Source organism: Oncorhynchus masou, chromosome 13, assembly GCF_036934945.1.
Source record: "Oncorhynchus masou masou isolate Uvic2021 chromosome 13, UVic_Omas_1.1, whole genome shotgun sequence".
Taxonomy (NCBI): domain Eukaryota; kingdom Metazoa; phylum Chordata; class Actinopteri; order Salmoniformes; family Salmonidae; genus Oncorhynchus; species Oncorhynchus masou.
Genome location: NC_088224.1, coordinates 62,313,934 through 62,326,928, shown reverse-complemented (window position 1 = coordinate 62,326,928; position 12,995 = coordinate 62,313,934). Strand labels below are relative to the sequence as shown.

The 12,995-nt window shown below is 42.3% G+C and overlaps 1 protein-coding gene across 3 annotated transcripts in view; it reads right to left on the bottom strand.

Annotated features, from left to right (window-relative positions):
* Window positions 1-1,657: 1,657 nt before the first annotated feature.
* Window positions 1,658-12,995, bottom strand: part of LOC135552792 (sorting nexin-19-like) — a 34,701-nt gene continuing 23,363 nt past the window's right edge. For 2 of the 3 annotated variants that reach the window (XR_010457508.1, XM_064984640.1), the window contains exons 6-7: window positions 5,663-5,750; window positions 1,658-4,860 (exon numbers count right to left, since the gene is read on the bottom strand). Coding sequence is in view for 1 of the 3 variants with exons in the window: in XM_064984640.1 (XP_064840712.1) it covers window positions 4,740-4,860; window positions 5,663-5,750 (209 nt within the window). In the remaining 2 variants the exon portion in view is untranslated. Of the gene's footprint in view, window positions 4,861-5,662; window positions 5,751-6,192; window positions 6,403-12,995 lie in introns of those variants that run through there. The other variant, XR_010457507.1, reaches the window with a different exon arrangement.

Genomic DNA, 12,995 nt, shown 5'->3' with positions numbered 1-12,995 from the left:
GGTAACGAGTGGAGGACAGAGGAGCCTCTTAAAGAAGTTACAGGTCTGTGAGAGCCAGAGATCTTGCTTGTTTGTAGGTGACCAAATACCTATTTTCCACCATAATTTGCAAATAAATTTATTAAAAATCCTACAATGTGATTTTCTGGATTTGTTTTCTAATTTTGTCTGTCATAGTTGAAGTGTACCTATGATGAAAAGTACAGGCCTCTCTCATATTTTTAAGTGAAAGAACTTGCACAATTGGTGGCTGACTAAAGACTTTTTTGCCCTACTGTATATGCAAAGTTAAACTCTCCTTCTCACAGCGGGCCACAAAGCAGTGTGTGTGCGTGCATTTGTGTGGCTGTGTGCATGTTTGTTACAGCTATTGTTTCATAAGAGATCACTGGAGAACATGAGAACATGCTGAGGCTGCGAGACCCACACCCTAGAGGGATTGTTTCATTAGATGAATCAATAAATATATTGCTTTGGCCACTATCATCCCTACAGTGCGTGCAACGTTCACCCAATGTTGTGTCTAGTATAATATTACATTGGGCTTTTAGACTCCAGAGTAGGCCATGAACATTAGAATGTCCCACCCCTTTGGAGACAGCAAAATATTTGGCTCTCATTGGTTGGTGGTTGCATGCATTTGGTTTTGTAACTTCAACAAGGGACCAATGCTAAGAAGACCAGGGTCATGTTCATCTGGCACCAAACATAAGAGTAGGCTGAAACTGGGAGGGACTACCTGGACTGAAGAGTGTCTGCTAAAAAAATTAACTGTAAGCCACTCATTTTTATTTCTGTTGCGAAACTTTAAAAAACTGTTTCAGATGCAATGCCCTAATGAACACAGACCAGATTGGTGTGTTCTGATTCAATGTTCCTTGACAACACGTAAATATAAACTAGTAGTGCTATGGGCAAAGCAGACCCTGCACAGAATACCAGTGTTCTCCAGTCAACAGGTGCTCCTCCTTGACTCACCATACGGCTTTGGTTAAAAGACGGCGTCATCGGGATCAGGGCATGGACGCCTTGCAGACGGTGTTTTCTCTCTTCACACCTGTGTTAATTTATGGTATAGCCTCTCGTTTGATCAACACAGAGAGACAAAGGCCAATAGAGCTCTCAGGTAGAGAGGTGATGACTGTGTTTGATGTCGCAGCTCTGGGCCATTGCCTAAAGAAGATGGATTACCTATGTTCTAGCCATGAACACATTCTGGCTCTTCTTAATGGGGCCATGCTGGCTATATGGCTATGAGTTGTAAATGATTTAGCCAATGAAATGCTCAAATCAAAAGAAACTACTGGGTCTCAGCCTCGATGACCTCGCTGTTATGGTCTGGAGAACATACGTTTGCATTCATGTTAAATGTTGATAACACTTTAGCCGACACTAAGACATAGAATGCATTGGGATGTGTTTTAAAATGCATTGTAGAGTTGTTGTCATAAACATGCGTGACCACCTTATAAAAGTCTTCTCATAACGATTCAAACTATTAACAACCATTTTGTGTCATTGAGGCAAATCTGCTATGTAGAGAGGCATAACATGTAACTAGCCTTGTAATAAGACATTATAAAAGTCTCGTCATCAAACGTATACATTTTGAAAAGCCTAGTTTGATAATAATTGAATGACAAATGATGTACACTAATCAAATTTTGGTAATTTTATAGGTTTTGGAAATTATCGACACCAGCAAATGTAAAACCCTGTGATTCCAGTTATACCACACTGACAGAGTTACAAAGAGTCACATTCAAAGCATTAATATGTAAAATGGCACCCAAAGTCTGACTGGTGTAAACTGAATTGGGATAGTAATGTCAAATCAGACACGTGGTAAATGGTATTTTCTCGATTCCTAGCTCCCTCCCCTCTGACCTTCTCCTCCAATGTGCTTTGAGGAGGCAAGGAGAGAGGACAAGAGGAATCGAGAAAATACAGTTGAGAAAGAGCTTTGGTGTTGACAAAAGGGAAGTTACTGGGAAACGGCGAGACTAGTAGATATTGCAAGCAGAACCCTTCTGACGAGAAACCAAACAAATGACAAACAATACCTCTTCTGTAAGTTAGTTAATCACTGATAACTTATTTTTATCGTGAGGGCAAACATATTATTGTGTCTATAAATGGCACCATACAGAGGACATAATATAATTTGACACAACAACAAAAATTCAGTACTCGAACAACTTGGAACAAAAGCCACGTAACAAACTTCCAGATTTGCAGTGTGTTCCATGTGAGAAAAGCACTCAGAATTTTTTAAAATGAGTTACGTGTTGAACATTTCATGTGACGTGATACATTTGAGGACAGGACAATGGTCTTGCAGAATGCAAGCTCACCCTAATGTTCATCACAAAGGATTCAACAGGAACAGAGGTAACAGCTAGGAATGTGTTCAGGAGGGAATAAACATCACAGTACACAACATTCAGCACAACATTAGAACACGCCTTGTCACTGGGGTTTGCTACTACTTTATGACACGATCTACAAAAGGCATGTCCACAGACTCCATAGTAAAGACAGACGAGACCTCTTCCAACCATCGTTTAAGGCAATTTAAAAGCATTTCCTACAGGTATTCATATCCTTCTCTTCTGTACTACTGGTATCCCTCTCATTATTTTTGATCAATATACATTTTCACAGAAGGCATTATTACAGTCAAACAAATAAGTTATAGACACAATCAAATAAGTCAATCACGTTAACAAGAATACAGAAATAAAGAATGGCGTATATTATTTTAAGACAAAGTTGAGTGCAGCAGATTGTGTTGGACGTATTAGACCTCTGACATGAGATGTATGCTACTATGCTGCCTGCATGAGCTTTACCTGGCATCAGCCCTACCGTACACATTTAAAGGCATTCATAAGCATCAGTAAGAGTGGGGATTGTTAAACACGGTGAACATCTTGTTTCATGCAATGTTGAGAAGTCTTTGTGCCAGTTTCAAAGACATAGGTTAGACATAGATAGGCGATTACACATTAGCATGGCCCAAAAATATTTTGGGCATCTCAGATTGTTCTGGCAATTCTCGCATAAAAACTTAATTTGGAGGAAGGATGTGTAACAAGCTTTTTGAGAAAAGTGGCCATTTTCGGCCCTTTTTAGACCTACCTATACATGCCTCCTGTAAGACCCTATGATCCGTAAACGGTATATGGTACAGACATCATGATGTCATTATACTCCTCTGAAATATTCATTATGGCTATAATCTGAAATACATTTTTTCACATTAATATCTCAAAAGTGTCCTTTTTGATTTAGCTCATTTTTAAACATATTGTTTGGAACAATATACTCGTTGAAAACATCACATTTCCAGAGTGGGCTCTCTACTACTTTCAAAGAAATTATAAACGCTATACATCAACATTTACATTATAGGCCATTAATCAATCACAGCCCTCCAGCACATTCAGCAAATCACCAGTTGAGGGAGTTCCCTTTAAATCCATTTTCCCATTCACTGTGTTGGTGGTACTCATAAAATGTATCATCATTTTAAAAAGTAGCAGAGAGACCACTGAAAATTGCATGTACTTGTAGAGTATATTAATTAAAACAACCTTGTCAGATCCATGGGAAAAGTGGCTATCAAGCGCTTTAAAATGCAGTGGCCTTCATCATAAGTTCAAAACGTGTGAGTGACCATTTCAACAGAAACATGTCCGTGGACCATATCAGTACGAGCCAGGCCTCAGGAGTAAGGGAGTAGAGGATGAATGCAACACAGCACATGTGCAGCTTGGTGTAGGGCCAAGGGATCAAAAGGAATAGCGGCATATAACAGGGAACACATAGGCAAGTCATCCCGAAAGGGCAAAGCACGACACAGTAAGCCTGATGTGGGGAAACAATCTAATTGGACTTCTCCAATAGAATATAGAAAGACCACAAGGGATCATGTTGGTGTGGAGTAAATCTGAAATGAGTTTGGTCCAAAGCTGGAGGCTTTAGGAAGCAGGAAAAAGGATGGATTTGGGAAGTTTGGGAAGGCAGCTTTTCCCACACGTGCGTGTGTTTGGGCTTTTGGAGATCAGACACGTATTCTGATCAAACAGAAAACAGGTGTTGGGTAATCAAAGCTGCTCCGGATGTGTGGCCGATGTTTGAGACCCACAAATGTTATGGACTAAATCAGAGACAGACCCGGATGACCTCGGGTCCAAAATGTCAGAGTTAAAGGTGGGGACACATGAATAATGGAATTTATCCAGATACTGTCACACCCTGACCATAGTTTGCTTTGTATGTTTCTATGTTTTGTTTGGTCAGGGTGTGATCTGAGTGGGCATTCTTTGTTGGATGTCTAGTTTGTCTGTTTCTGTGTTTGGCCTGATATGGTTCTCAATCAGAGGCAGGTGTTAGTCGTTGTCTCTGATTGGGAGCCATATTTAGGTAGCCTGTTTTGTGTTGGGATTTGTGGGTGGTTGTTTCCTGTCTTTGTGTTTTCTGCACCAGTTAGGACTGTTTCGGTTTTGCCACATTTGTTATTTTGTATTTGAAGTGTTCAGTTTGTATTTATTATTAAATAAGATGAACACTCACCACGCTGCGCTTTGGTCCTCTCCTTCCCAGGAAGAAAGCCGTTACAGATACATTAGGCTGGACTTTCATCGAGGGCTATTCACTGACAGTTGATTAAACTTGTGTGTGTGTGTGTGTGTGTGTGTGTGTGTGTGTGTACACCAGTATTGCTCCCACAACTTTCATGGTGGTAGTTTCTCTGCGTTTTCGGAGAGACTTTGCAGCAGGGTTTTCTGAAAGTTTTCAGATGTTTCAGGGATGAGGAACTTGAGGAAAAGGTCCCAGATACAGTAGACCAAGTGTCTGTACAGGGTAAGAGTCACAGGTTAAAGGTCAGGGGTCTCCCAGAAATCAACTCTCCAACATTTCCTCCAAAAGTATCCACCATTTAACTATCGACAGTTACAGGTGGACATTTTAAGTTTGTTTAAAATGTTGAAAACTTTGTCATTTGGGGCATGCGAGTTTTACAATGGGCCAAATCACAACCTGATATTTCTGCAACAATTTTTTTTCCCCCATTCACATCAAGGCATGATTAAGGCGAAAGCATACAGCCGAAGAGGACCAGAACCTAAGCTCATACAAGGTTCAACGAGCCAAATTACTTCAGCAATGGAATCCTTACAATTGGCCGTGTTCTTCGTTCCAGTGAAGAAAATTCCTGAGACAACTATCGTGATTTTAACAGCATGTTTCAAACACTACAGGGACTTAGTTGAGTCGTAAATATATTATACTGTACCTTACGCACACACACCTTATTTGAACATTTCAATAAGAAGATTAGGGTGATGCATGCCGCTATAATCAAAACTGATGCATCTTAAGAACAAAGGGCTGGCAATGTATAAATCATCAGCTTGACCCAATGGAAACGTGTCTGGAAAGAGGTATATCATATGGAACACGCTATAAAGCTTGGCTGATGCCCACTGATTCACAACCAGCTCATCACTTAGCTTTAGAACCCTTTATCAACTCCTCATGCCATGTTCCTTCATAATCTATTGTAAGACCATGATGTCAGGCTCTTTAAATCATAGCCAGACAGACAGGCAAGTGACGTAGTGTATATGACTTTGTTTTTTGTGTGTGTGGTCACCTGTTTATGTAAGGGTTCTGCAGAGATTCCAGTGCAGTCTGCTGGCTTAGTTTGTATTTGTCCGAGCCCAGCACTTCTGAGAGCAGATCTGTAAACACAGAAGAGTAAAAATATAGAACTGAGAGGCCATATCGGACTCCACAGAGAAATCAGAACAGCCAAGGTCACCAAACTAAAACTAAAAACATAGCTCATTGGATAAAGTAAGACCAGCAGTCCCTGAAATGGCTTCTTAGAAAAATAAATAATTAGTTTACAAAATTGAATTTACATGAAATGCCATTGTATTGCACATAAGCAATATAAACTACCGTAATACAAATGAATTGTATGTTTGCAGAGGTAGATAGGAATGAGAGAGTATGGGCCAGAAGTTTTTCCTGATCATTTGCTGTAATGGACCAAAGTTACAACCTCATTTATTTTTCATGGTCAGGTCACAAGGTCAGGATAAACTCCTGGGTCCTGTTTATTTGTAATGTTCATAAAATAGTACATTTGAACGTAAAAACTAAAATTAGCGTTTCTTATTGAACATGTCCATAATCCCTCCTGGTTTCAGTCCATTTTCTTCCATTTGGTGCCTAATGAACATGAGTCTGCCTCTTCGTTATTAGTAATCACTTGCCGGGTAGTAGTTTCATGAGGCAGTGCATGGATTGCTGCTTGGTGTCCTCCTTCTGTTGGTGGCTGTGCGCCGGGCGGTGCTGGGCCGGTAGGCTGCCCCCATGCCACACCTCCTGCAGGACCCGCAGGGTACAGGTCAGGTTGGCCACGCTCACGTTAAGCCAACTGCAAGTGTGTGTTTACATGTGTTTACATCCCTGATAGTGAGCATTTCTCCTTTGAAGAGATCAACCATCCACCTGATAGGTGTTCCATATCAAGAAGATGATTAAACAGCATGGTCATTACACAGGTGCACCTTGTGCTGGGCACAATAAAAAGGCCACTCTAAAATGTGCAGTTTTGTCACAACACAATGCCACAGATGTCTCAAGTTTTGAGGGACCATATAATTGGCATACTGACTGCAGGAATGTCCAACAGAGCCTTTGCCAGAGAATTAAATGTTAATTTCTCTACCATAATCCGCCTCCAATGTTGTTTTAAAGAATTTGGCAGTACATCCAACAGGCCTCACAACCGCAGAACAAGCATAACCACACCAGCCCAGGACCTTCACATCCGTCATAAATGTCATCACAGTAACTTTAGTTGAAATATCAACTTACTAGTGATACACCGATACTACATTTAGGCCAAAACCCGATATTTTACTTGACCCCTCCCCCCCAAAAACGATACTGATAACCGATATTATGCATAATTTATGCATTCTAGTACAGTTAAATACTTAACAGACACGGACGCAGCGGTCTAAGGCACTGCATCTCAGTGCAAGAGGCGCCACTACAGTCCCTGGTTCGAATCCAGGCTGTATCACATCCGGCCATGATTGGGAGTCCCATAGGGCAGCGCACAATTGGCCCAGTGTCGTCCGGGCCGTCATTGTAAATAAGAATTTGTTCTTAACTGACTTGCCTAGTTAAAGAAATGTTATGTATATGTACAGTGGGGCAAAGAAGTATTTAGTCAGCCATCAATTGTGCAAGTTCTCCCACTTAAAAAGATGAGAGAGGCCTGTATTTTTCATCATAGGTACACTTCAACTATGACAGACAAAATGAGGGAAAAAAATCCAGAAAATCACATTGTAGGATTTTTTATGAATTTATTTGCAAATTATGGTGGAAAATAAGTATTTGGTCAATAACAAAAGTTTATCTCAATACTTTGTTATATACCCTTTGTTGGCAATGACAGAGGTCAAACGTTTTCTGTAAGTCTTCACAAGGTTTTCACACATTGTTGCTGGTATTTTGGCCCATTCCTCCATGCAGATCTCCTCTAGAGCAGTGATGTTTTGGGGCTGTTGCTGGGCAACACGGACTTTCAACTTCCTCCAAAGATTTTCTATGGGGTTGAGATCTGGAGACTGGCTAGGCCACCTTGAAATGCTTCGTTCCCCGGGCGGTGTTTTTGGGATCATTGTCATGCTGAAAAAAAATGCAGAACTAAGAACAGATATAGCCCTTGGTTCACTCCAGACCTGACTGCCCTCGACCAGCACAAAAACATCCTGTGGCGGACTACAATAGCATCGAATAGTCCCCGCGATATGCAACTGTTCAGGGAAGTCAGGAACCAATACACGCAGTCAGTCAGGAAAGCTAAGGCCAGCTTCTTCAGGCAGAAATTTGCATCCTGTAGCTCCAACTCCAAAAAGTTCTGGGACACTGTGAAGTCCATGGAGAACAAGAGCACCTCCTCCCAGCTGCCCACTGCACTGAGGCTAGGTAACACGGTCACCACCGATAAATCCATGATTATCGAAAACTTCAACAAAGCATTTCTCAATAGCTGGCCATGCCTTCCGCCTGGCTACTCCAACCTCGGCCAACAGCTCCACCCCCCCCACCCCCACCCCCCCGCAGCTACTCGCCCAAGCCTCTCCAGGTTCTCCTTTAACCAAATCCAGATAGCAGATGTTCTGAAAGAGCTGCAAAACCTGGACCCGTACAAATCAGCTGGGCTTGACAATCTGGACCCTCTATTTCTGAAACTATCCACCGCCATTGTCGCAACCCATATTACCAGCCTGTTCAACCTCTCTTTCGTATCGTCTGAGATCCCCAAGGATTGGAAAGCTGCCGCAGTCATCCCCCTCTTCAAAGGGACACCCTGGACCCAAACTGTTACAGACCTATATCCATCCTGCACTGCCTATCTAAGGTCTTCGAAAGCCAAGTCAACAAACAGGTCACTGACCATCTCGAATCACCCCATACCTTCTCCGCTGGGCAATCTGGTTTCCGAGGCGGTCACGGGTGCACCTCAGCCACGCTCAAGGTACTAAACGATATCATAACGGCCATCGATAAAAGATAGTACTGTGCAGCCGTCTTCATCGACCTTGCCAAGGCTTTCATCCCCCTCTTCAAAGGGACACCCTGGACCCAAACTGTTACAGACCTATATCCATCCTGCACTGCCTATCTAAGGTCTTCGAAAGCCAAGTCAACAAACAGGTCACTGACCATCTCGAATCACCCCATACCTTCTCCGCTGGGCAATCTGGTTTCCGAGGCGGTCACGGGTGCACCTCAGCCACGCTCAAGGTACTAAACGATATCATAACGGCCATCGATAAAAGATAGTACTGTGCAGCCGTCTTCATCGACCTTGCCAAGGCTTTCGACTCTGTCAATCACCATATTCTTATTGGCAGACTCAGTAGCCTTTTCTGATGACTGCCTTGCCTGGTTCACCAACTACTTTGCAGACAGAGTTCAGTGTGTCAAATCGGAGGGCATGCTGTCCGGTCCTCTGGCAGTCTCTATGGGGGTGCCACAGGGTTCAATTCTCGGGCCGACTCTTTTCGCTGTATATATCAATGATGTTGCTCTTGCTGCGGGCGATTCCCTGATCCACCTCTACGCAGACGACACCATTCTATATACTTCCGGCCCTTCCTTGGACACTGTGCTATCTAACCTCCAAACGAGCTTCAATGCCATACAACACTCCTTCCGTGGCCTCCAACTGCTCTTAAACGCTAGTAAAACCAAATGCATGCTTTTCAACCGTTCGCTGCCTGCACCCGCACGCCTGACTAGTATCACCAACCTGGATGGTTCCGACCTTGAATATGTGGACATCTATAAGTACCTAGGTGTCTGGCTAGACTGTAAACTGTCCTTCCAGACTCATATCAAACATCTCCAATTGAAAATCAAATCTAGAGTCGGCTTTATATTCCGCAACAAAGCCTCCTTCACTCATGCCGCCAAACTTTCCCTAGTAAAACTGACTATCCTACCGATCCTCGACTTCGGCGACGTCATCTACACTCTACTCAGCAAACTGGATGCAGTTTATCACAGTGCCATCCGTTTTGTCACTAAAGCACCTTATACCACCCACCACTGCGACCTGTATGCTCTAGTCAGCTGGCCCTCGCTACATATTCGTCGCCAGACCCACTGGTTCCAGGTCATCTACAAGTCCATGCTAGGTAAAGCTCCGCCTTATCTCAGTTCACTGGTCACGATGGCAACACCCACCCGTAGCATGCGCTCCAGCAGGTGTATCTCACTGATCATCCCTAAAGCCAACACCTCATTTGGCCGCCTTTCGTTCCAGTTCTCTGCTGCCTGTGACTGGAAGGAATTGCAAAAATTGCTGAAGTTGGAGACTTTTATCTCCCTCACCAACTTCAAACATCTGCTATCTGAGCAGCTAACCGATCGCTGCAGCTGTACATAGTCTATCGGTAAATAGCCCACCCATTTTTACCTACCTCATCCCCGTGCTGTTTTTATTTATTTACTTTTCTGCTCTTTTGCACACCAATATCTCTACCTGTACATGACCATCTGATCATTTATCACTCCAGTGTTAATCTGCAAAATTGTAATTATTTGCCTACCGCCTCATGCCTTTTGCACACAATGTATATAGACTCTCTTTTTTTTCTACTGTGTTATTGACTTGTTTATTGTTTACTCCATGTGTAACTCTGTGTTGTCTGTTCACACTGCTATGCTTTATCTTGGCCAGGTCGCAGTTGCAAATGAGAACTTGTTCTCAACTAACCTACCTGGTTAAATAAAGGTGAAATAAATAAAGACCCAGCCACATTTCATCTTCAATGCCCTTGCTGATGGAAGGAGATTTTCACTCAAAATCTCATGATACATGGCCCCATTAATTCTTTTCTTTACACGGATCAGTCGTCCTGGTCCATTTGCAGAAAAACAGCCCCAAAGCATGATGTTTCCACCCCCATGCTTCACAGTAGGTATGGTGTTCTTTGGATGCAACTCACCATTCTTTGTCCTCCAAACACGACGAGTAGAGTTTTTACCAAAAAGTTATATTTTGGTTTCATCTGACCATATGACATTCTCCCAATCTTCTTCTGGATCATCCAAATGCTCTCTAGCAAACTTCAGACCGGCCTGGACATGTACTGGCTTAACCAGGGGGACACATCTGGCACTGCAGGATTTGAGTCCCTGGCGATGTAGTGTGTTACTGATGGTAGGCTTTGTTACTTTGGTCCCAGCTCTCTGCAAGTCATTCACTAGGACCCCCCGTGTGGTTCATTTTGACCCCACTGGGTGAGATCTTGCGTGGAGCCTCATATCGAGGGAGATTATCAGTGTTCTTGTATGTCTTCCATTTTCTAATAATTGCTCCCACAGTTGATTTCTTCAAGCCAAGCTGCTTACCTATTGCAGATTCAGTCTTCCCAGCCTGGTGCAGGTCTACAATTTTGTTTCTGGTGTCCTTTGACAGCTCTTTGGTCTAGGCAATAGTGGAGTTTGGAGTGTAACTGTTTGAGGTTATGGACAGGTGTCTTTTATACTAATAACAAGTTCAAACAGGTGCAGTTAATACAGGTAACGAGTGGAGGACAGAGGAGCCTCTTAAAGAATAAGTTACAGGTCTGGGAGAGCCAGAAATCTTGCTTGTTTGTAGGTGACCAAATACTTATTTTCCACCATAATTTGCAAATAATGATAGTGATTTTCTGGATTTTTTTTTCTAATTTTGTCTGTCATAGTTGAAAGTGTACCTATGATGAAAATTACAGGCCTCACTCATCTTTTTAAGTGGGAGAACTTGCACAATTGGTGGCTGACTAAATACTTTTTTTTGCCCCACTGTGTATACACACACACACACGCACACACACATTATTTTGTTGGCATTTACATATGTCCCCATAACCAGTAAAACATAATCAAAACATATTTCTTTCACTTACTTGCTGTGCTGTTTCGTGGTTCATTTGTTCAGTCATTTCATTTTCCACCAGGATTTCTATGGAACGCCATTTGGGTCTTTGCGTGTCAAAAAAGATATACGTCAAAAAACACAAAACAATCTGTTTCAGTAGCTAGCTAACAATATAGTTTGGTGTCATCATCTAAAATAACCCTAATTTATAAGACAGTTCTTATTTGTTTAATGGTGGTCGGACCCATCTATGTGAAGCTAGCCACAATAAGGATTAGCCACAATATTGGACTTTGCGGTTAGCCTTCAAGATAAAAGTATGGCATAATTCTACTATTTGTATTAATTTGCATCACTGTCAATGACACTTTTATTTTGAAGGCAAACTGCAAATTCGACTAATCCTTATTGTGGCTAGCTGGCTGCTTATAATGTTAGCTTTGGGCAACAGGGTTAAGTAACTGGCTAGCTATTTATTTTCATGAACTGAAGTTCAATTTCAATTAGCCGAACAACAAGTGGCAACCTAGCTAATACTTACAAAGATTCCTAAATCATTGCTAAGAATAATGAAAATGACTGCAGTTTCTACTGGGCATTGTTTTCAGGCTGGTTGTATTGGTGCTAGCTAGGTACCATGCTAAAGCTAGCTAGCTACCCCAGAAGTTGCGGTCAAACAAATATTACCAACGCGGTATTGTAAACACATCGTTCGTGGCCGGTGTTTGCATACTTTTTTGGTACAACTTTGACAGTGCTACTGTATCTTTTTCTACACGAAAAGACCCAAACGATGTTCCATAGTATGAATGTCGTGAAGCTAATAGCAGTGGCACTATTACTGTGTAACTCCGATAGGGCAACATCTGAAAAAAAGCGCACTTGGTAGTGTGTACCGGTGCTTGACCAGTTGGCGAAAGCCAACATCACCCACGACAGAGAACAGTTGATTGTCAAGGGCAATGAATTCCATTATCTTGGCTTTAATGGATGAAATTTCTCTATGAAATGTTACTCTTTCAAATGACTGCTTGATCCACACAGCAGACATTGTGGGCTAGGTTAGGAATGCTGTGTTGCATGTGTAGCGCAACATTTTACGTGGCGTCATTACGTTATGTACCTACTTTATATACACGGTAGCTTTGACTTCGGTTTTTAACATCAGCGTTAAACTAGACATCGGGCCAATGCCGATATTGGCATTTTTAGCTAATATCGTCCGATTCCGATATATTCACCGATATATCGTGCATCCCTACAATTTACTTCTGACAAGGTAAACCGTCCACTTCTAAATGAAGACGTGTGTATGACGATGCTGTCACATGGAGAGGACATTTTACGCCCAACAAGATTAAAACCTGTTTGCAAAAAATACATTGAAGAGACAGTATGACACACACAAACAATAGGGTCCACTCCACACTGTTTACAGCATAAAGGCACAGAACGCAACAACCCCCATCCACATGTGCAGAGGTATTTTGAGCACAAGGTAAACGGCCGTACTACAGTCCAATAG